The following is a 25,482-nucleotide window of genomic DNA, read 5'->3' on the forward strand; positions in this document are numbered from 1 at the left end:
CAGCAGTTACAGAAAGGTCAGTGATCATTTCTTCTTCTGCGAGTGACTGCACATGTCCATTCTACTGTAGGTGGCTCACAAGCAATTTTATTTGGAGGCAGTATTGGAATCTATTTGAACAAGGACTGGAAGACCACTTGTCCAAATTTAGAATCATCGGATTGTTGAGAAACTGCATAGTGCGAGGTAAACGTGTGACATGCGGACCAGGTTACTGCTTTGCAACTGTCTAATACACATGAGCCAGAAATGCTGCACAGGCCACTTGGGCTCTAATTGAATGACCTAATATTCTATCTAACGGCTCCACAGTAGCCAAGTGGTAACATGAGCAAATACAACTGGACATCCACGCTGAAATCCTCCGTGTAGAAATTAGGCTGCCGTTCATGCTGTCCACAAATGCAATAACAACTGAAATGAAGATCTGAAAGGTTTAGTCTGTTCCACATAAAACACTGATGCTCTTCCAACATCTAGAGTCTGCAATAGCTCTTCTCCCTTGTTACCATGAGTCTTTGGAAGGAAGGTCGGTAAGTAAATTACTTGGATAATATGAAAAGAGGAGACCACTTTTGTAAGGAACCTTGGATGGGCACAAAAGTAAACTTTATCTACATAAAAAAAGTAAACTTTATCTACATAAAAAAAGTATACAGAGGATGTGATACTAATGCCCTCAACTCCCCTACTCTCCTGGCCAATGTAATGGCTATTAAAAATGCTACCTTCATTGAAAGGTGTAACAGACAGCAAGTCACTACAGGGTTGAAGGGAGGATCCATCAGCACAGTTAAGACTAAATTCAGGCTCCATGGTGGAATAAGACTCTGTATGTGTGCGAACACCTTGTCCAAGCCCTTTAAAAACCTTACAACCATTGGACTGGAAAAAAGGAAGTGTTTATCCACAGGAGGGTGAAATGCCGACATAGCTGCTAAGTGTACCCTAACTAAGCTAATCACTAATCCTTGATGTTTCAGGTACCAAAATAGTCCAGCATATGCTGAATAGAACCAAGACAGGGGAGACACCTTTCAGCCTTGACCAGACAGAAAACCTTTTCCACTTAGCGAGGTAAGCTGTCCTCATTGATGGTTTTCTACTATTCAGCAGTACCTCCTGCACCTCTCTGGAGCAGGACTCCTCCACCAATGTTATCCATGAAGTCTCCAGGCCGACTGGTGAAGAACCTTAAGGTTGGGGTGGAAGAGGTGGCTGCGATTTTGTGAAACTAAGTCTGCATGAAGCAGGAACAATGGGGGACTGATTGATAGGTCTGAGAACTGAGAAAAACAGTGCTCGTGGGGCCAAGCTGGGGCAATCACTATAAGATTTGCCTTGTTCTGTTTAGCCTTGCACAGAACTCTGAGCAGAAGAGCTATGCAGGGGAAGAGTGTACAGAGACCCGCTGACTATGGCGGTAAAAAAGCATCCATCAGCAAACCTGGGCTATGACCTGCTCTGGAGCAGAACTGGTGTCATTTTTTGTTGTCCTTTGTGGCAAACAGATCCACTTAAGATGTTCCCCAGAGCTCGAAAATGGACCTTGCTATGTCTGGGTGAAGGGACCACTAATGATGGTTGATAAACAACTTCTTTATGCAATCTGCCTGTGTATCCTGAGCCCCCGGGAGCTGGGCCATCATCAGCAATATAGAGTTACCGATGTACAACTCCCAGAGCAAGACTGCTTCCCAACAGAGTAGTGAGGACTAGGCTCCTCCCTGCTTGTTTACATAAAACATGGCTGTTGTATTGTCAGTCAGCATCAATACGTCCCTCATCCTGATGCAAGGAAGGAATGCCATGCAAGCTACACTGACAGTCCGCAGCTCCCTGATGTTTATGTGCAGACTGCAATCTTAGGGAGACCAGAGACTTGGTGTCTGCAGGTGTCCTACATAAGCACCCCATCCCAGATCCAAGGCATCTGTGACTAAGATAAGCACGTTCACCCCACCTTAGCACAACTCCCCCACATGCACTGGTTGGGTCTAACCACCAAATCTTGGGAAGATAAGATGCAATTTTGTATGTGCACTAACATACCTACATGGTGCCTTCTTGGAGAATGTATCTCTGCCACCAAGCCCTAAAGGGATCTGAAGCACTGTCTGGAGTAATGGACCACGTAAGCGCACACTGCCAAGTGCCCCAGAAGTCTTACCATGGAGAGAGGATAAGCCTTCAAGTCCAGAAAGAGGCTTTGCAGTGCAAGAAACCTCATCTGTGGTAGCAAAGCCCTGGCCATTGTGGAGTCCAGGACCACTCCAATAAATTTTATTTTCAGTATCAGAGACAGGACTGACTTGTCTGTGTTGATTAACAGGCTGAGCATGTTGAAGGTGGACCAGATTATGCAGACACTGGACACCACCTGCAACCTGGACCAACTTCTTATCAGCCAGTCATCCAGGTAAGGGCACACACAACAGCCCCCCCCCATCTCCAGAGGAAAGCTTCTACCACCACCATATGGTCTGTAAATAAAAGAGGAGCAACTGAGAAACCAAAGAGGTTGGGCTGTGAACTGATAATGGCAGCCCCAGATGGTGAAACTTAGAAATGTTCTGTGGCCCTGATAAATTGCCACATGAATGTAGGCATCCTTTAAGTTGAGAGCAGCATACCTGTCCCGTCTCCAGGAAATAAGAGAAGCTAAAGTGACCATCCAGAATTTCCATATTTTTAATAACTGCCTTATATCTAAAATAGGCCAAAGACCCCCTTTTGCCTTCAGGATCAGGAAGTATTGGGAGTAAAACCCCTTTTTCCTGAAAACAGAAGGGATCTCCTCTATAGCACCTACAAAAACAAGCGATTGTACCTCTTGCAGTAATGCTTTCTTGTGATAGAGGTCCCTGAAGAGGGAAAGAGGACAGAAATCTGGGGTAGAAATAAAAGGAAGCAAATATCCCACTTCCACCGTGCTTAGATTCCACCCATCTGTTGTGATGTGGGTCCAAGCATGATAGAAATAGGACAAACCGTTTGCAAAAATTAGAACAGAAAAGGATGGCACTCTCAGAACAGGTAGACTGCTCTTGACCTACCTATCAAAATGAGCTGTTGGAAGAAGCCGCCTGCCTCTGCAAACACCAGTGGTTGCAGAAACAGAGGGAAGTGGTGGTGGAGATCACCATTTGTAACCTCTGCTCCTTTTCTTTGATAGGTCTTGGGCTCAAGAAATAAATCTCTGAAAACACTGACACTGATGAAGACAGAATCCCTTCCACAGAGGGATTTCAGGCTCATTCTACAATCCTGAAACTATGCAGAGTCTCGTCCATCTTTTCTGAAAAGAGCAATGACCCCTCAAAGGATAAGTCCTGCACTGGCTCTAGCACCTCTGGAGGGAGGCCAGAAGAGTCCAACCAAAATGAGCACCTCATTGTGATGGCAGAGGCCATGCTGTACTCTGCAGAATCTGCTTCATCAAGACATGCCACCAGAGCTGTTCTGGCAACCATTTTGTCCTCCACTATCAAAGTGAGGAACTGAGGCTCCTAGATGAGGTGAAGCAAGTCTTTAAATTTCAAAAGCATATCCCACAGGGTGAAATTATAGTGTCCCAGCAATGTGGTTGGTTTGCAATGTGAAGCACAATCCACCTGTGGAATACAACTTCCTCCCAAATAAGTCTAGCTTCTTGTCCTCTTTATTCTTTGGGGTTGAAGCCTGGTGCCCATGTCGCTCCTATGAGCCCATCTTTCCTTTTCCTTGGCAGCTGCCACTACAAGGAAGCATAGAGGAGGGGGATTATATACATGCTTGAACCCGTGGGAGTGGACATAGCATCTTCTCTCCAGATTTAAACAGCCATTTTAGCAGTCAGAGGCAGGGAAGCTGGGCTCTGCCAAAGGATATAGGTAGGCTCTAAAAAAGCCTAATTTATTGGAAGAGCTATTCTAGTTGGGGCACAATGGAATGTCCACCAGCTTGTGGGATTTTTCCTGGACCTCCTCCAGGTGAATATCAAGAGCCATAGCCATCCTCTTTAACAGCACCTGATGAGTCTTAACATTGTCCAGAAGTGGAGAAACAGGCTCCACCACAACTGCCTTATCAGGAGATGAGGAAGAGGATGCTAACAATACTGGGGGCTGGTCCAGTTCCTAGCTCACTTGCAACTGCTGTGCAAGGGATCCCTTGGCACTGGTCTCAGTACCAACGCTATCGTGCTTGTGGCAATGATGCTCCTGATGCTCAGCAGATTGAGCCGGCTGAGATGGCTGCAGAGATTTTGACTGGAGGGTGGGAACCCCATGGGTTCCAAAGGCTCACTGGTACAGCTGTAAGCTCCTGTTAATCCTTGATAATCAAGGTCATACACATTGTAAGGAGAGTGATCACTTTAGATAAGCTATTACCAGCAGGAGAGTGGGGTGGGGGGAGAGAAAACCTTTTGTAGTGATAAACACCCATTTTTTCATGGTTTGTGTGTATATAAACAAACATCTTCTGTATTTTCCACAGTATGCATCCGATGAAGTGAGCTGTAGCTCACAAAAGCTTATGCTCAAATAAATTGGTTAGTCTCTAAGGTGCCACAAGTACTCCTTTTCTTTTTGCGAATACAGACTAACACGGCTGTTACTCTGAAACCTCTCCAACAATTGTATACTGGAGCACACAAACACCTACACTCAAAGAAGAACTTGGCTTTAGAAGCAACAGCAAGTGGAGGTGGAGGAAGAGAAAGAGAAAGAAACTATTGCTTTTGGTTCTTTCGTTTTACAGAGAATGCAAAAAAAAATCAACACAGGACTTAGACCTTAAAATATATTTTTTTAATTCCACCATACAATATCAAAAGTGGCCTAGGTTGCTCAGATTATGTTCTCTCGGGGGAAATCATACTTGAGATTGCTACTGCTTTCATTATTTCTTCCCCCATGGATTTTAGTCTCATCATATCTCCCCAGACCTCTCAGTCTCAGCCTCACAAGCCCCAATAGATACTAAGGGGTCTTGTGTTAATGATCCCCAAACTCACTAGTAGTCGCCCCGATGTGATCAGTGACTGTTCCTCTGGAGCTGTTACCTAACCATCAGGTCAATGCTCCAGTGAACAGTGCCTCAGACACAATAAATCCTTAACAGAAATATTACTGACAAGGGAGTAAATAATGCCCATTTTTGAGCCTGTCATTGAGAAAGAGCCAGTAAAGAGGGCAACAGAGAATCTGAAGATCAATTTTCAGAGGAAGCCTCTACTTTTGTGGGTAATATGCTTAAGTCCCTGCTTAAGGCCACAAATCAAGTAGTTACTTATCTTACTATAGTATCTGTGCCTGTAGTTGTTAGAAGCAAAACTGGTCCAGCTAAGGCCTTCTCAGAATATCTGGGCCCAAAACTCAGAGGCCAGGCTGAAAATCAGCCCCTTTAAATACACATTTTTAATAAAACAAACAAGAAATGACAGTAGTGCTGTTAACAGACTCATACCCAGTAATGAGACATTGAAATAACAGCATTAAACCCACTAAAGTCAGAAAAGAACTTCAGAGGGCAGGGTACACTCAGATCTGCTGACAAAGCACAACAGAACCATAGGGGCAGAATGTCCTTCAGGCACATTACAGGGGGTGCAGAGGGCCAATCCAGCCACTGGAGACCAGGAAGTCAACCAGAACTTTCTGTGGGCTCCCAGGCAGTGCAAACCGGTGCAGCAGCTTCGCCTTTCTTGGAAAGCACACAGCACTTTCTTCTCTCTGCACTCAGCTATCTCCGCTGGCTGGTGAGGAAGGGGACCAAACCCAGGTCCATGCTCTTTTTTTGGACTTCCTATCCCTTTTACATAATTAACACTCACAGGGAGACCTAAGAGGAAGCAGGGACTATGCTCTCCCAGTGGATTCAAGCCAGCACCTGCAAGAGGAAGCAAGAAAGAGGAGAAAATGCTTGTGCTCTTCTTTTCCTTGCACAGCCATGCAGGGTCCGGCAGAATCTGACTCCAATGTTGTACAACCACTTTCAGACACACGATATCCTAAAATACTTCAGGCCTGCTTGATGAATGCAGAGTTGATAACAGAAAGATACCGACACTAGGAGATGTATACAAGAGAGAAGAGATGTTTACAGATGAGATCAGAAATAAGATGGAAAGTTGACAAGTTAGTATGACACAGGAAGTCTGGTCCAGAAGGTTAGAAATTGCAAGGTGAAGACTCCTGCACTACCACTTACCAGATTTGGTGTAGGGGAAAGAGATGAGGCCAGTGCTAGAAGAGTGGAAGGGGTGAAGAGGAGAGTACAGAGAGACAAGTTGTAAGTAGGAAACACCTTTTACATTTCCTGATTGTAATACTGGGGGAAACAAGCTCAGGGACCATACAAGCTCAGCGGCTACATCTGATTCATTCCCACAGCTCAGACATCAGCAAGTTACGAAACAACTAGGTTGCAAACAAGAACATGAAGTGGCTTTCTGAGCTTCCCAATTCCAATGTGCAGCATCCACACAAGTGGGTTTTTAAAAAGGAAGAGGGTTTTCCTGAATATGTGAACAAAATGGAGCTACAAAGGTAACTGAGGTCATAATTGGAAGGCACTGGCATTCCCTCATTATCATCATGTTAATAATACACTACATTTATTTCTGAGTCCTGCTATGATAGGTCATCAGTACTACTACTGGATGGAATATCAGATCTGTTTGCATGTGTGATCATGTCACCCCCTAGTGGATGCAATGTTAGACAAGCTCATGCACGTTTGAATTTTTTGCCCTGTAAATACTGCTATGCACGCTGCAGAAGACATCCCTTAAGTATGTCTGTAATCAATTTTCCCCCTTAGAGCCTACAGAGGACATAAGCCCTGATATTACTGCACAAGCATGAATCTTTCATGGGTTATTGCTGGTTGTGAGATATTATCTGCCCCTCAGTAATAATCTCATAAAAGCAAAATACACCAAAAAAACTTAGCAAAGTTCATTCCATCTTTGATGCTAAAATAGCATGAGACTAAAATTAGAACAAAGGGATTAAGGACTGAAAAATCAAAAGCAGGGGGAATAGCACATTTTGGTTGAAAGATGAAAACAAAACCACCTACTATTACCTGAGACTGAAATTAGATTTGTTTGTGTGAGAGACTGCAGGGGTCCAGGGACTGGTAATGGATGAAACCCTTTTCCCTGTAGGTCATCCATTTCAACCTGGCCCCTGTTGGTAGTGGTACAATTTGATAGCTATTTGATAAGATTCAGTCTAATTTCTAATGGACAGAAATTGAAAAAGCACCACCAGGCGTTGGTAGTCTCAGAAAAGGGATGAAGATCTGAATGAAAATGGAACCTGATCTACCCTCTAATTCCTCTGGAGACAGTTCCTATAGCTCAGAGCTGAGGCAAATTGTCAGGGTACAGCAGGGAAATCCTACACTGCCACTACTTGTGCCATTCTTTTCTGTAGGCAAAGGACTTCAGACTCCAGGGCTGTAAACCCAGCACCTTTCACCAGCAACAAAGAGAAGAGGTTGGAATTAAAAAGTACAAACAGTTTGTTCACCTTTTGTAGCCCCAATTATCAAGCAACAACAAGAGAAAAGCCCACTCAGGTTGAGTGTTCCTAAAGTTGATCTTTATTATTTCAGTTCTTGGGGATTAATGAACACTTGCTTTTTCCCCAACACTCCCTCCTTTGTAGAGTCCATAGTCAATACAGGGATGGCATTTTAGCCAGGAGGTTCAGAGCTAACCTCTTCTAGTTCACAATTACAGATCATTCTATTGCTCCTACCATACACTCGATTATTTAGCTGTTATCACCTCAGGTAAACCTGGAAGGTAAAATTAACAACAAAGGCCTTTCTGAATGGTTAAAAAAAGATAGAATCTCATTATCTTCTGAAGTTCTATAAAACAGGCATTATTAAACATTCCAAACTTGTTACTAGATTGTGGGGGCTTGCAAATTCCTACTGTATCTTTAATGAGGCATCTGAGAATAATAAAAAAGGGCATTTAATTTATAAAGCTAAGGAGTAGACTACAGACTCCAAGCCAGAGCACTGATGCATCTGTTTCCTTTAGCAACTGAACAAACGTTTGCTATATTGTAATGAAAATATACTGTTCTTTTCCTATAGTTCTGCAGAACTTTGGGTAGAAAATATCTCATAAATATGTCTCAAAAATAAAGGTCAAAAGGGCTAACTGTCTAGTGAGATAATCAACCAATGCGAATTACACCAGGATGTCCCACCTTCCTGATATCTCTTATCCCAAGAGAGAGGAGTGGTTAGGTCATGATAGTGCCCCATAGCCCAAAATACCTGCAATGACTCTTCCTTATGTTTGACAAGTAAAAAAAAATAACTTTGTCCCCAATAACATCACAGGTAGTTTAGAAACTGTAAGCCTTACATCAAAGCTCATGCTCAAATAAATTCGTTAGTCTCTAAGGTGCCACAAGTACTCCTTTTCTATCATTTAAACTCTGCCTTCAGCAAATTGAACAGTTAACCACTAATATATTGGTTTCAGAGTAGCAGTCGTGTTAGTTTGTATTCGCAAAAAGAAAAAGGAGTACTTGTGGCACCTTAGAAACTAACCAATTTGAGCATAAGCTTTCGTGAGCTATAGCTCACTTCATCGGATGTATATTGTCCTTCAAGACCATCCAGAAGATCTCAAAGCCCCTTACAAATATTAATTGAACCTCAGAGCCCCCCCCTCAGCTGGGGAAATAAAGGCACAAAAGAAGCTACGTAACTTGCCTAAGATCTCCAGCGAGTCTATGGACAATCTGGGAACAGAACCCAGGCCCCTAGACCACCAACCACCATCCATTATGAACAAGAAGCTGCTAAGAATTTAGAACTGAACATAACACTGATGGTTATAAAAATAGCTGGGCCAAAACCAGAACCATCTATCAGTAACCCTTTCCTTTGCAACCCTTGCATTTTTGAGGTTTACACATTGCCACAGAGTGGTTGGCCCTTGTCAGTCGCACTTGTGACACAGACAACTATCCTCCTCAGATAGGGAAAATGAAGGTCATGTGACCAATGGATCATGTGGCCCAGTTAGGTCTCTGGGGTAAATAAAGAGGAGGCCTGGGGAGAGACCCTAGGCAGAAAGGCCTAAGAGTGGGGATGAGAGGGTTGCAGAGAGTTAGATGGCTCCTGCAGAGGACCCTGAAATAGCAGGGGGAAAAAGATTCCCCTTAGGTATGGCTGGGAGTGGTCTACCAAGGCAGGGAAGACTCCAGACAGAAAGGCCTGGGAGTGGCTTGATGAAGGGCAAATACACCTCTACCCTGATATAACACAGGTTCGCATACAACACGGTAAAGCTCTGACACACTGCCCTGAGCAGCATGTTAAGGGTGCCAGGCCGAGCCCAAGGGGTTGGATAAGGGGCAGAGGCTCTTGGGGGCGGTCAGGGACTCCCCCCCAAGGGTCTGGGAGGCAGGAGCGGGGGGAGGGGCACTTCTGATGGCCCCACAGTCCCAGAGTGGCCGACGGTGGGGGTGGGAGCAGCCTGCTCCGCGTCCCTCACCCCAGCCCCAGCCGTGTCACTCAGGGGGGGGGCTTGGGGGAAGGCATCCCCCCCACACTCACCGGCAGTGGCAGAAGCGGAGCAGCCCGGGCCCGAGCCCGCTCCACTCCGCCAGCTCCCAGCCGCAGTGCTCTGCTTCCCGCCACAGGTGAATGCAGGACCTTGCCCCAACCTCCCTGCACTCACCAGCAGCGGGAAGCGGAGCAATGCGGCCCCAGCCCACTCCACTCCGCCACCTCCCAGCCGCAGCGCTCCACTTCCCACCGCCGGTTGGGAGGTGGCAGAGTGGAGCGGGCTGGGGCCACATTGCTCCGCTTCCCGCCGCTGCTGGTGAGTGCCTGTCAGGTGGCGAGGTGTGTGGATAAGGGTCAGGGCAGTCAGGGGACAGGGAGCAGGGGGGTTGGGTAGCGGGTGGGGTCCTGGGGGTGATTAAGGATGGGGCTCTGGAGGGGGCGGTCAGGGAACAAGGAACTGGGGGGGGGGGGAGGGCAAAGCAAGTTCGATATAACGCGGTCTCACCTATAACGCAATGAGATTTTTTATCTCCCGAGGACCATGTTATATCGGGGTAGAGGTGTAGATAAACCTTAAAATACATGGTTTGGACTTTGAGGACTTTATTTTGGAACTGTTTGTGATATTAAACCAGCCCAAGTAAGGGTGATACGGGTTACAAGAAAGCTTTTGTGAAATTGAGGAGCCCTGAGCAAAGGGAAAATGAGGCAGGGATGCTGCAGGGTTACCCCATGCCACGAGGGGGCACTTTGGAGGTAGTCACCCCATTACAGATATAATGAGACCTAGATCTGAATCACCCCTGGTTTCAGTTTTGGAGTATAAAATCCCAACCAGCAAAGTCTTGGAAAATCAAAATCTGCAGCATGGCTATGCATCCATAGAGCAACTCAATTAAAAGCATTTTAACAGTCATACTTTTACTGTGCAATTACTGCTGCCCTTGGTATAAACATTATCCATTAAAGTTCTCACATACAGCCTGGCTTAGCCAACAGAGCCATGATCTAGGGTCCACGTTCTAATAATAAATAGAATCCCATCCACATCAGACATCACTGTTGTCGTACTCAATGCACCCTGAACCTTTGTGAATCACACCCAAGGCCACTGCATATATCCTCAGTGCAGGGGGGATGGACTACCTGACCTCTTGAGGACTCCTCCTGCTCTACATTTCTATGATTCTGTCTTCCCCTTCCATCCATTTTCTCACCCAATAACAGCCTCATCAGAGGGAACATCATAACTGCTGTGTTTGATTGAAAACAAGAATGCTCTGGAGCAACACAGAACACTGCACATACTTTGTAAGAGTCTCACTTCTATCCAAAAATTCCAGCGATTATAATAATATTCTACAGTCACATAGGGTCTTTCCTTCTAAAAGATCCCAAAACGTTTTACAAAACTATACATAAAGGAAATCACTTTTTCCCACCAACAGAATGTTGTCAGCTCTGGGATGAGATGCGCTTGTTGTTTAACACCATACAGCAACACTAAACGAGTTAAGAAAGGAAGTGAAGAAGAATGCCATATCCAGTTAAAAGCATATTATCCAGTTTGGATTTTTGACAGGACTTCAAAGCTGACACCCCTATTATTGTAAAAGTTCCATGGGATCTTTAATGGCAATATGAATATACAGTCAAATTTTGGGATTTTATGTCTCACACAAAAAATGGCACCTCCAGTAGCACAATAACCTCCTAATACTATGCTGGGCTATGAATTCAGGAGGAGAGTTTTGTTTAGCGAGTCAGCAACAAAATTTCCTGTTCTTTCCTTGGTGGTCTCCCAATCAACTAATGGCCCAGCTCATCACTCCTTTGCTATAAGCACTGATAAAATGAGAACCCAAGACGGTTTGGCTACTAAAGAACTCACTCTCTCTCAAAGCTGTCTCACTAAATTTCCAGATCCCAGACTGCAACTTGTTCATGTGTTCTATGTATTCAAATTAAAACTACGAACATGGAAAGCTTACCATCTGAAAGAGCATAAGCAAATTCTCTTTAGGCTGAGCCCTTGAATTGTACTAGATTCTCCCTGCAATTAGAGACAAAACAGCGAGTGTCAAATTCAGAGCCTGTCTACAGTGCTCCGTCTACAGTGCTCACGGGTGACTTTCACTGAAGTCCGTGAAAGCCCTATCCAAAGGGCGAAAAGAAAATCTACGCATTCAGCTTTTGCTATTTCATCCACATTCCGGTAACCAGTAATACCAAGTAACGCATCCGACGAAATGGGTATTCACCCAAGAAAGCTTATGCTCCAATACACCTGTTAGTCTATAAGGTGCCACAGGACTCTCTGCCGCTTTTACAGATCCAGACTAACACAGCTACCCCTCTGATACTAAGTAATTCAAAGGCTGTTTTCAGTCCACCTCTGCAGAGGCCATAGCCCCAACACTTCTAGTAGCTTCATCCCCTTTATTTTCACGACTCTGACAGAAGCCAGTGAGAAAATATCATGAGCCAGATTTTCATAAGGGGCTTCCACCCGTACCAGTGCAACTCTGTGCATGCAAACACTAATACATACATATTTGATGCACTACGTCTGTGCAGGCACAAGGAGATACACAAATGGAGGTCACTTTTTGAAAATGTGACCCCAGAAAAATGAAGGCCTTGCAAATAATCTAGGAAGAAGAGTGAACTAACACAATCCAAGCTTCTATATCATTACTATGACTGCAGGAATATATAAGGGAAGGTGTAGTATTATCATGCCTTTGGCATGGTCAAATCACCTACAATTTAAGTGACAGACACAGAAAAGATGGGACATGCTTGGACATCCAGAGGAGGAAGTGGACTAGAAATTGGATGAGTTTTTCGTTTTATTTATTATGTTAACATAACTCACTTTTTGTGAGTAACTTCGAGACAGTGAGTTTTTAGAAGTACGTTGAGTACGGAGAGTAGTGAAAGGTGGTGGCTTGGAGACCAAGAATGGGGATGGCATTCCACATATAAGGGGTGACTGAGGAAAAAAAGCATGGAGAGAAGGAGAAAGGGTGAAGAAGATGAATGAGGCTCCAAAGCTGGATTTGTAGGTAGAGAGGAAGGGTAGCAGGAGACAAGGTGAGAAACAAGACACTGGATGAAGGCCAATGGGGAGGGACGGTGGTTTCAGGGCACTAAAGGGAAGGACAAAAAGTTTAAATTTGAGGTAGTGGTCAAAGGGGAGTCACTGAAGAGATTGAAAGGTGGGGTGACATCGTCTGATTACTACTACTTTTTTTGAATGGGGGAGAGTATTTCAAATGGACTGGAGGGAAGTAATCCATATATGAGAGAGGCCAGAGAAGAAGTGGCTAAAGTAGTCTCTTGATTCACAGAGCTCTCTGATAATGCTGTTCAACCACTGGCCCAGTGCATCAGTGTCCTAGGGGCAAGCTACAATCTTTTGTCCATGACCATCACTGTAATGGACTCCAAACATCCACTGCCCACACACTGCCCTTGCATGTTGCCTTAGTACACAGGCATGCAACAGAGAAGGAATCTAGAGCACAAATACTGCTAGACAAGCTCTTGATCTGATTGTGACCGAGAGAATTTTTTTCTATTTCATGGCTATGATGCAGGCTGAGAGGCATCATCATCATCATCATCTTAAGCTTTTCCTCCCCCATGTAATCTTTGTCAAGTTTAGAGTAGCAAAAATGTTCAGTGTGGTGAGCAGCCTTGTGATTGCCTCCAAATGGAAACAGAATGAACTCTCTCTTGTTATGAAGAATTTCCCATTACTTTAAAGATAAGATCAATCAGATAGGTATCAGTTTGTGGACTCAATATCAAAGCAAGAACCATCAAACATGCCCTCTACCTGGCTAAATTTCATCCAATCTAGCTGATGGAGGTTCAGGGTGTGCTGGCCCCTTAGCCACATGCAAGACAGAACACTATCCCTGATAGCTACTAAAAGCCAATTTGGGGTGACACTAGGACCATTATTAATGGAAATTACTACTGCCTTCTTCCATGAAGGCAAGTTGCCTACCATTCTAAAGCAAGTGGTGGCTAGGCCTCTACAGAAGAAACCATCTCTTGATGGTGGCAGTCACACCAATCTTGAACCTTCCATTTTGGGGCAAGGCTATTGACAAACCAACTCCAGCTTCACCTAGATTTCTCTACTGTCCTGGAACCCTATCAATCTAGCTTTAGACCTGGGACCTCAGAAACTGCACTATTTCTTTGGTTATTATTATCTGTTAAATACTGACAGTGGACTGATTATCTCCATTTGATTAATAGAAAGAGGCCAGGTTCCTTACTAATTTTATTAGGTCTTACAGCTCTGGGTAAAAAAATAAAGCCCCACAGCAGCGAGTTTCAGAGCCTGGATCAACTGACTTGGGCTCATGGATCTCTGACTATGGAGCTAAAAACAGCAGTGCAGAGATTCCCGCTTGGGCTGGAGCCCAGGCTCTGAAACCAGTGAGGGGGATGGGTCTCAGGGCCCAGGCTCCAGTGCAAGCAGAAATATCTACACTATTTTAGCCCTGTAGCTCAAGCCCAAGTCAGGGTGGGGTTTTTTTTTTTTGTAGTGTAGACATATGCTGACACTGTTGATCATGAAGTGTCACCAACTCACCAGTGGGAACTGGCAGAGGTGGACTGGGACCATTTTATAATGACTCCACCCATTTCTTTGGGAAGGTCCTAGATGGCTGTGAGAGGCACTGTTAATTCTCCTCAAGGACTTTCATGTACAGGGTCCAACAGGAGACAGTCCTGTTGTCCCCTCCCATTTCAGGTAGGTCTACACAGCAGCAGGGAGACGTAATTCTCAGCAGGAGCAGATGTACATGCTTTAGCTCTGCTGCAGCTAGAGGCTGAAATGAACATTCTGGTTGTGGCAGCACAGGCAGCAGCTGGGCTAGCGAACCAAGTACAGTCCCACACGACCCTTGAGGACGTAGTCACGTGACTAGCTCATGCCACCCTCTGTGCTGCTGCAGCCAAACTGCTTTTTCAGGTGCTAACTCGAGCAGAGCTACCATGTGTACATCTACCTGGGTTGGGAATTACACCTCCCAGCTGCACTGCAGACATATCCTAAATGTGTATGTGAGTCTGCTAAGGGAAACTGAGACATGTCTTGGCCACACTGACACCAGCATGCTGATGATACTTAGCTCAGTTCCTCCTCATTATCATAGCCATGATCCTGCAGTCTCTCTGTGCTTTGCTGAGTTCGGGCCCTGGATGAAAGCCACACGGTTTAAACCCAATCCAGAAAAGATTAAGATGGTAATGCTGGGCACAGAAAAATACCTTGAAACACTGATAAGGATTCTAACTACTCCCTCCAGTAACAGTTACCACCATCCTTGTCCAAGCCATTTACAGTCTCAGGGTTTTATGTGATCCATTGCTGATTATCAAAGGCCAGAAGGGCCTTTTATCATCCAGGAATCTGTGACCTTACATCTCTGATGCACACCTCACTACAGCCTTCCATGCCTTTGTCATCTTCAGACTAGGATACACAATGTGCTCTTAGAAGAGGAGTTCTCAAACTGGTGGTCAGGAACCCTCAGGGGATCATGAGGTTATTACATGGGAGGTCATGAGCTGTCAGCCTCCACCCCAAACCCCGCTTTGCCTCCAGCATTGATACTGGTGTTAAATATATTAAAAAGTGTTTTTAATTTATTGGGGGGGGGGTCGCACTCAGAGGCTTCCTGTGTGAAAGGGGTCACCAGTACAAAAGTTTGAGAACCACCGTCTTAGAACTACCCTGAAAGAACACTTGGAAGATTCACCTAGTGCAAAATGTGTCCTCCTGCTTCTCAAGTGGAGCAGGCCAATACAAACACATAACACAGTGCGCTACTAGCTCTTGGCCTCTTTCCAGGTGCAATTCAGGTGTTTGTTATCATCTCTAAAGCCATAAGTGGCCTGGGACAGACTCTCCTCATATGCTCTATCACAGCTGCTGCATTCCACCTGTATACTCTACTTACTGTAAGGCTAAACTCCAGGAGTGGGAAGCATGGCATTCTTAGGGGAGGGCCCTTAGCTGTAGAATTTCCTCCATCCAGAATCTATCCAAAATTGGGAATTATTAGGAAACCGTGCAAGATGAATCTGTTTATTTTACATATTCTTAGTTTGTATTTGTAACCAGAGAGCACTTGTCTCATGAATAAATACAGGCTGGGTGGGTTTCATCTATACCAATTCTGAATTACATACGGTTGTTTAATAGGCACCAGGTATGACAACAGGAACACTATCTATAAATACATACATACATAGTTCTTATGAAGTGCATTACAAACATTAACTAATTAATGCTCATAACCACATGAGATGAAACCAAAGCAAAGAGGTTAAGGGATCTGACCAAAGCCACAGGAGACAGTCAGTGTCACAGCCAGGATAAGTGCACAAAAAGTTCCTGGTCTCCAGGGCTGTGCTCAATTGACTAGACCATCCCTGTGTCTTTTTTGATAGGGCCTTTCAGTATGTAATAGAAACCTAAAAATAGTCTCTTCCTCAACTAACCCATCCCCTCAGCATAAATGAAATAAGGAATTTGCGGATAAACTTTCCAACACAAACATTCTCACTGTAAAAACTTTGTGGAGTTCATGCTTGGTGCTCTGGGGTAATTATTCATAAGAGTTTTGGGACAGCCTTTTATAAACAGCATGGAGCCTGAAATGGTTGAGATATGAGAATTTCTGCACATTGGCCTTTCTCAGGAAATCAATAACTATATTAAATATATATATTTGGATTCATCCCTCTTCAACCACCATATTACATTGTTCCTTATTTAAGCTCCCAGTAGGAGGACACAATTTGCTTCATTTCATCTGCTGAGTATCACTAAACTAACACATAAGAAGACTTATTAGTAGGAGGTTGTCCAGGAGGGAGTGAAGATAAGTCGTAAAGGCACTAACAGGATCAATGCAAACAGCATAGGCACATTAAAACATTCAATTCAAACAGTAATATCACATTCTGACCCACTTCAAAGGAAGACCTAATTCCTTTAATGGATTCATTACCCCACACCCACAGTCATTTTGCCTGTCACAATCCTTGCCAAATTGTTACCAAAGCAGCAAAGCCTTCACAGCTGACACAAACACAGCTCCCTCTTATCAAGAAAGATCCCCTGTCTATTGAAGTCTCTGCACTGTTCATGTCTCCATGATTTAAACCTGATCCTGTTTCTAAAGCAACTTCCATTGCCATCAAGTAGGACAGCTGCCAATATTTACCTTGCGAGATCTGCTACAGGCAGGTAGCTTTGTTATGCCATTGTAAACAAACTCAGCCACACTACAGCCAAAGAGAAGAAAGCATGGCATACTCTAATATGAGGAACACCACTGGCCTGATTCAGCCTTTGGCTAACCCAATTCCGCTGGCATAAGTCAGGGTTAAAGCTTCCCCATCAGCAGAAAAACACCCACCACCTCTGCTGTGCCAAGGGGCCCTGAGCCAGCTACTGAAGCCCCCAGATGGGCTGTGTGTTCAAGGAGGCAGTGTGGCCATGCTACTTGGAAGATGTGTAGATTCAGCACAACCTCCATTGACTGGGCTCCTGAAGAGATTAAAGCTACTCTTCCCAGACACAACCCATGAAGGAGGGCAGAGGTGCAGATACTGCCTGCCCTTCCCGAGTGAGAGAATCCCAACTACAATGTGTCTCAAGGAATCACACCCCATCTCTGAGTTCTGGCTCAGAGACTGAGAGTCTGGTTGAGGATTATTAAACTGCAAGTGAAACCTTCCTGGAAAAGATCACAGACTGGATGCAGGAGATATTTAAGAGCACAGTTATATCTCACAACAAGAAGAAAAATGTATTTTTCCAAACAGGCAGACAAAAATAATTAATTGTGACTTTTTTTTTTTTTTTTTTTTAAACAGATATTTACAGTAAATTCAGTGCTGATGAGAATGCTGGATTGACAGTGCTGCACACCAAAGCCCTCTTTTTATCCATAGACCAGGTACAACACACTTCCTCACCAATGTGCTTCATGCATGTCCTTCTGGGACCATCTCTATGGGATTGAGTCATTCAATCCCTAGCCTTCCTGTTGAGATGGCCAACAGAAGAACCAAAAGGAGGCTTAGATGAGATGTTTTTATATTACGGATAGGAACTGTTAATAAACATAATGATTCTAATGATTCCGACAATAGTCACAGTTATTAACAGTTACCTGAAGGAATAAAAAACGTATAGCCTTGTTTCAACTCAATTCTTTGGCATAGTTCCACCCTGTCTCCCAGAAAGATATCACTTTGCTTTCCCGACAGAACCCATTCTTCATAAAGTTCTAGATTCTGCAGAGTAGGCGGAATCAGCCAGAAGATCTAAAAATAAAACAAAAGTTTAACTCTTACAAACAAGCAATGAAAATAAAGAGCTAGCATTTTCAGCAAAGTTAAAGGGTGCCAATGATGTGAATACACATAAGCAAATGTATTTTCAACATAAAGTATAAATTTTCCATGTACTGTACACAGAGGTCCCTAGCAGATTATAGCAGTAACTGGTATACACAATGGAAGCAGCAAGATTACTCACAACTGTCACACTGCTTCTACAAAACATCATCTCTGTAAACTGGAGTCCACTAAGTGCTTAATATACCACACAACCTTGTAATAGAATATTACTTTCAGCTCAGTTAGATATGTAGATGAACAATATCTGGAGCACAGAGATGTTCTATTTGCTGCACTTACTTCAATACACATAGTACCTATCTCCACTGAAATCTCAGAAAAGACTAGCTATATCTAAACCAGTATACCTAGAAGAATGCGGCTATAGCTATCTGTGCTATATTGGTCCTGCTTTGAGCAGGGGGTTGGAGTAGATGACCTCCTGAGGTCCCTTCCAACCCTGAGAGTCTATGATTCTATGCTGCATATTCAAGTACTTCTGTTTTTGAATGAGTGGGTGTGCCTGTACATATGCATGCACATGCTTACAGGATCCTGAAAACTAAGAAGAGGCACAGAGATTCTGGCAACCTAAGGAGATGTGATATGAACACATGGATGCAGCTGTGGTATATGGCCAGTTATATGCTACATGACACTTCCAGTACCCAGAAGCATAAAATAAGCTTTTTCATATCAAACTTTTCTGATATTTTGGTGCCCTGGAGTATTCAATGTACTTGTTTCACAGACTGAAGGGCTATCTCCCCTGTTTAGCAAACTCCATGTTCATCAGCCAAGCCAAGCCAAGCGATTTACAGTTTGATCACTTACAAGCAAAAGTAAAACAAACAAACAAAAAAAGAGCAGAACAGGCCTCACAAGAAATCCCCAAAAATAAAGATGTTATACTGTCAAGTCTACTTACCTTCCCTCCTCGGAAAACGTGATACCACACTGAAGTGCCACCAAAATCAATGTGAAAATCAGTGAAGCATCCTTTCACACTCATCAAACAGTACCTGAAAAGCACATTGGGGTGGGGGGAATATAAAAATCAAGAGTTACAATGAGCAGTCTGAAAACAACACTGCTTATTTATTAATTTGCAGTGTAGCTGCATATGTAGAGATCTCAAGCCAATGAAGCTGTTATATCTCTACAGACACCTCATTTAGTCATATTAATAGGACAAAAACAGGACTCTAATTGGACTTCTGTTGGGAAAAATATGCCTATAATTCTGTGTGTTATTCAGTTGTCTGGAGAGAAAGCTATCAGCTATAAAAGGCTTGGGAAATGTTAAACTTAAGTTGGTCAAAAATAATCACCACGCCATTCTCTATTCCAGGTGTGATCTCCTCCATTACTAAGAGCCATAACCTTCACCAAAAGTTGTGTGTTGATTGATTCAAAGAACAAAGTTTTGAAAAATCTTATCTGGATATAAATCCCATTGGACATCAATCACCTAACTACTACCACTGCAACTTTTGCGGGGGACAGTGAGATGGAAGCTTCATTTGGCAAATAAACTGTTTTCATTCCCATTTCCAAACATATCTGTGCAGAATAATTGAAGGTATCAGTCTGCAGTATTCCAAAGTACCAGATCACTGCATTTTGTGCCCTCTAGATCTATTTTTTTCAGAGCAGTTTAATGTCAACACTGCTGCAAAGGTATACAACGGCTCTCAGCTCACTGCATGAATCTCGAGTCTCCAGCCACCATCTGTAACTAATGGCCGAATTACAGCCGCCCTTCTCACAACAGGCACCTTTTGCAAATGGAGAACACACACACCACTTAACCCACTAACCTCTTTTCCTTGTTCCAGTCGCCCTTTCATGGCTATTTTTTTTTTTTTAAGTTGTGGAAACAGTATCAGAAAGTGATTAAAAAAGGTTTCATTTAACTGTGTCTTTTTCTCATCACATTCAGGTAGAGAATCTCAGCTGTATGCAGACGGCGTGCAAAAGTCCCTCTAGATGATAGGCTAGAAAGGACCTTACCATGTGTCTGCAGAAGGCTAGCAAATCAGAGAGAGGTTGGATACATAAGAGCCTGCTGCCTAGCAACCCCATCCAGTGCTGGAGTTGACAGAATGATACGCAATGCTGTCATGAAGACAGTCAATTTGTGTGCTTCAAAAAAGTCCTGTGCCTTCGTCTCACAATTAAAACCTCTCCTTGTACAATAATAATGCTCTCCTCTTACCCACTCTGGAATTTCAGCAGCATTTTGAAGCAGAGATAGAGATTTTTCCACCCTTGGAGTATTTCAGATACTTCAAAAAATCACAGCTAGCCAAGAAGCTGTCTAGACTCCAAATATGCTCCGTTTCAAAATATGAGTCCTTCATTCCCAAATACATTTTTTTAAAATTTCTCGTTTTATTCTCCTCTCCCAGGATGCTGCCGACTACATGTCAGATGGAAATTAAAAACAAAAAAGAAGCTTATAAAGGAAGTTTCCTTTCTTTATACCAGCCTGCAGAAAGTCAGATGTAGAATAATTGCTAATAAAACAAAAATAACCTGGAATGTATCAATTCAAAGGAGGTCTTGACAAACATTGGAAGAACAAAATTTTTAAATCAAACACAAATTATTATAGACTCCATTATTTTCAGTCTCCACAAAATCAATTACAAACATACCAAATTAAAACAAATTGTCCAAGGCAATACTGCCCACCTAGGATTGCCTGTCGATAATCAGATACTTTGTATTGTTGCAAATGGCCCTCTCTATACTTCCTGGGCTTTTATTTGTTTTTAAATAACCCTCAACCTACAACTTGAGGCTGTCTCTTTGTACTGAAGGTGGGGAAAAAAATTAATTAAATTTCCAGTTAAACCACAAAATGCTCAAAATGAGCGTTGTAACTGAGAACACACTGATGCAGAGATAGCTGGAAACATTCGACTTTTTTTCTTTTAATAGCATGTTGTCTTGAAACTCCTCTAAACAGAATAATTTCCATTCCCAAAAAAGGTTGATTCAGTGAAAGATCCACAAACGGTGGTTAATAAAACCTACAAAGCATTTGGAAAGATCAGTTTTTCTTTCCATCCACAACTGAAACCAATCACAAACAAGTTATTCCATCCTTAAATTTCTGTTGTTAATCTAACAGGGATGCTTCTGTCCAACACCAAACAGTTAATGAAAGCGTTAGGAGTCTGAAAAGCGATCTGCCGCCATACAGCAATCTCCCTTGTTGCCAGACTCTGGCACAATGCCTTTGCATTGACCTCTACAGCTTCCTCTTCCAATGTACACTGCAGTCACATGGTCTCCTCAGCCCAGCTCCATGCTACAGCTAATCTTACACAGACACCACTCTAACCTCAGCTGGCAGCTTCTCAACATTAACGGCTTCTAATTTGGATAGAGAGCTCAAGTTTTTAAGCTCTTCCACAACAAAATGTCCGCGATGAAAGGAAACTAGAAACAACATCTACTCTGCTTCCTTCAGTTACAGTTCTAGTCTCTGCCTTAAGCATTCAGGGCCGGAGCAGGTAACGTGAATGTAGGAACGCACTTTCAAGTAGGACACAGAGAATCTCGTCAGAGTTACACATACTCCCAATACAAGCACAAACAATTAATCAAGCTTTGTTTCTTCACAAGTGCTGCAATTTCCAGTCCCTGCAGACTCAACTTTATCTCACTACACACCCCTGGTTGGGTTTTTAAAATATGCAGCTGCTTGTAATCTAGGGTGTTGGTTTTTTTTAAAAGCCTCCCTTTCCCTGCTAGAGTTTATTTTGTGCTCTCTCTAGTATCCTGAAACTGTTCAACAGTTAGTTGATGCACAATTATATTTTTCTTTCTGAAAAGATCTGAGGAAATGTAGTACCCATTGAGACAACATACAGAGACCCACAAACTCACAAGCAAACAGAACAACAAATACAGAAACAGCACTGATGGAGAAAACCCCTTAGGCAAACACAGGAACAACATATAGACAGATTCAAAGCAAACACAGATACTATGTTCAGACACACAAATCCACATTCACAGCTTCAAGCCCACCAGCAACACGAGACACTCACATGCAGAGATACAACGGAAGAAACAGACCAACACTGAGTTACAAACACACTTGAAAACAGAGAGATGCAGAGGCACATGCAGAGAAACTCAGGAGGCAGACACACAAGCAAACACACACACATAAGTCCATTACCCTGAGCTCAGTTCCTTCCTTTTCTCTCGTTATAAGTACAGCACAGCACACGGCTCTATTCCCTCTGGCATTACAAGGACTCCCCTGCCACTAAGCTCAGCCCATAAACCACTCCCAAACCCCAGCAGATGCTTCTGTTTTTGTTCGGGCCAATGAGAAAAGTATAGCTCGCTCTTCCTTCCTCCCAGGAGCAAACCCCGGCTGGTTGAAATCCCTAAGCCTGAAACCGAATACCACAAAATCATGAGCCAACTACAAGTGCCAAACCAAAGCGCAGAAGCAGGCTACAGCTTTCTGTTTATTTGTTGGATTTTTTTTTTTAAAACAAGCAGTGGCTGGTGCTCTGTGTTCTGTGAGGCACAAGGTAGTCGTGAGGGGGAGATAAGAGAGGCAGTTGGTTTATTTGTTAATAGTACTGTCTTTCCTAAATGAGGTAGCTCACACACAAAGTCCATTAACAATTCCACTGATACTTCCAAGGGAGCTGACTCTTGCGGCCAAAGCTCATGGTGGATCCTAAACACACAGCTCCTGACATTTCCCCTTGTTACTGTAGCCTTTACTTAGTGCATCTGAAAATGTGACATGGAAGAAAACAACAGGAAACAATAGGCACCTTTAGGAGAATCCTCAATAACTGCCTGACCCACTGAGTGACACTAAACTCCCTACAAAAAAGCAGTACTTGTGGCACCCTAGAGACTAACAAATTTATTTGAGCATAAGCTTTCGTGAGCTACAGCTCACTTCCGATGAAGTACTTCTTTTCTTTTTGCGGATACAGACTAACATGGCTGCTACTCTGAAACTAAACTCCCTGTAACTGAAAGCCACAAATTACACCACAAGACAAAAGAAACCATTGTCACCCAGGAGACATGGGGCCAGCACATCCAGACCCTTTTGCTTTCCTGTACTCCACCCCACCCTCAACACCAGTGCACTTAAAGGCCCCACATGGCAGTGGCTATCCCTGTGCCTGAAGAGAGCAGCTACACAGCTCCCTCAAGGCTCTCACAGCACAGCTTCAAGTTCCGCGAAGCTGAATTCTTCATGTACTGCAGCCACCTTTCCCTTCAATTGGGCCAAAGTAGACATTAGTTTGTAAGTAGGACATAAAGTTCAGGCTGCACAGTGGTTCCAAGAAGCAGGAAGGGAGAACTGAACCCAGCTCACCAGCACACTTAGCACTCAGGAAATCTAGCTATTAGTGTCTCTCCTGCATGACATGATATTTTGCATACCATCTCCTCACCACCACCACCCTGCGCAGTGAATAAGGGATCCCACCAGGAAACCTAACCAGACACTCCCACATGGTAGGATGCATGCACACCTTCTGCTGGGCAGGATGTGCAAGATCAGCAACATTTACCATTATCAGGACAGTGGGCCACCCAGGACATTATTTTCGACAGACATTAATTCTCTTTCCTATCATACTACACAAGTCAGGAATAGAGCAGCTAGATCCACCGTAACCAGCTTTTCCTATAGAAGACAACCCAGCTTCCTTCTAAATCCGATTAAAACAAAGCACCACTTACAGCAAGACCATTAATAATTAGGAGGTTCCACACTTCATAGCTTCTGAAGGTTGTTCACTGCAGACACCAGCGTCTCCTTGCATCCCTTCATTGCACCCCACAAGCTCCCTGTCTACCACCCTCCCATTCCACTCTATTTCAGGAATTCCCTGCAACTCTCCCCTTCACCCCTCCTTCATGCCTGGGGCTGTGTCCCCCCTGCCCCCGAAGCCAAGGTCTCTGTGTGGGTTCCACATACCCCTCTCTCCCCATACCAGAGTCTCTCAACCCCCCTCCCCCTTCGTCAGGAGTTCTGTGTACCCCTATTCCCTCCCCCGACCAAGGTCCTGCAATCTCCCCCACCCCAGGGCCTGTGCGCATGCCGCCCCTTCCTTCCCCCATTACGATTTGTCTGGAAAATTAGTCATTCAGGCTGTCAACATGTTAAACTAATTTGGGAGGATTGGCAGAGATAAGATGGTGGTATTGTCATATTGGAAAGTGATAACGGGTGCTATCAACAAGTTGTTTGATTACAGACAATTGCAGATGTGCTGGAAGCTGTGGCTGTGCTAACAAGATGGCAGGAGATCCATGTGTTCCCCATTTTCTCCCTTTCGGTGTTCCCCAAAATCAATAGCCACTAACACCTAGAACATTCTCTATAATTTTGGAATTGATCAAATGTGGCATTCAAAAGTTATCACATAAGAGACAGAGAAATGCCATCAAGTTGAGAGTGTGGCCTGACGAGCCTGGCCAATTATTCATTAAGTATGGTATACACACAAGGTACTTTAATGACAGGTTTCAGAGTAGCAGCCGTGTTAGTCTGTATTCGCAAAAAGAAAAGGAGTACTAGTGGTACCTTAGAGACTAACTAATTTATTTGAGCATAAGCTTTCGTGAGCTACAGCTCACTTCATCGGATGTATTCAGTGGAAAATACAGTGAGGAGATTTATATACACAAAGAACATGAAAAAATGGGTGTTATCGTACACACTGTAAGGAGAGTGATCACTTAAGATGAGCTATTACCATCAGGAGAGTGGGGGGGGGGAGGGGAGAAAACCTTTTGTAGTGCCACTAGTACTCCTTTTCTTTTTGCGAATACAGACTAACACGGCTGCTACTCTGAAACCTGTCATCATGCAAGGCACTGCACTTAGCCGTATGGAGTGGAAATCAATCAACTTCATGAAAAAACTCGTACAGATACAGACAGACATCATCTTCCTTTCCAAATGCGAACAGATGGACATTGTACCAAAAGGACTGAAGGTAAAAAATCCATTACAATCTACATACCATACATAAATTGGTTAGTCTCTAAGGTGCCACTAGTACGCCTTTTCTTTATACCATACAGACTATGCTGACAGCTTGTGCCACACACTCTCAAAGAAACTGCGGAACCACCTGATCAACATCCTGTACAGCAAACAGGGAAAGATTAAGAATGAGCTCTCAAAACTGGATACTCTCATAAAAAACAACCTTCCACACAAACTTCCTCGTGGCTGGACTTTACAAAAACTAGACAAGCCATTTACAACACACACTTTGCTTCTCTACAAAAGAAAAAGGACATTAAAGTATCTAAACTACTACGTGCCACAAGAGGCCACAGCAATGGTTCCCTTAACCCACCCAGCAATATTGTCAATCTATCCAACTATACTCTTAGCCCAGCAGAAGAATCTGTCCTATCTCGGGGCCTCTCCTTCTGCCCCTCCACCCCGACGAACATGATACAGTTCTGTGGTGACCTAGAATC

At 43.8% G+C, this 25,482-nt stretch overlaps 1 protein-coding gene across 5 annotated transcripts in view; it reads right to left on the reverse strand.

The window, feature by feature from the left end:
- The window catches only part of KDM2B (lysine demethylase 2B), a 167,886-nt gene that overhangs the window by 82,922 nt on the left and 59,482 nt on the right, over positions 1-25,482 (reverse strand). For 3 of the 5 annotated variants that reach the window (XM_077835509.1, XM_077835507.1, XM_077835506.1), the window contains 2 exons: positions 18,908-19,001; positions 17,751-17,904 (listed from right to left, as the gene is read on the reverse strand). In XM_077835509.1, coding sequence (XP_077691635.1) covers positions 17,751-17,904; positions 18,908-19,001 — 248 coding nt within the window. Of the gene's footprint in view, positions 1-17,750; positions 17,905-18,907; positions 19,002-20,197; positions 20,289-22,177; positions 22,255-25,482 lie in introns of those variants that run through there. The other 2 variants (XM_077835511.1, XM_077835510.1) reach the window with 2 other exon arrangements.

This window comes from Eretmochelys imbricata, chromosome 15 (genome assembly GCF_965152235.1).
Source record: "Eretmochelys imbricata isolate rEreImb1 chromosome 15, rEreImb1.hap1, whole genome shotgun sequence".
Lineage (NCBI taxonomy): Eukaryota > Metazoa > Chordata > Testudines > Cheloniidae > Eretmochelys > Eretmochelys imbricata.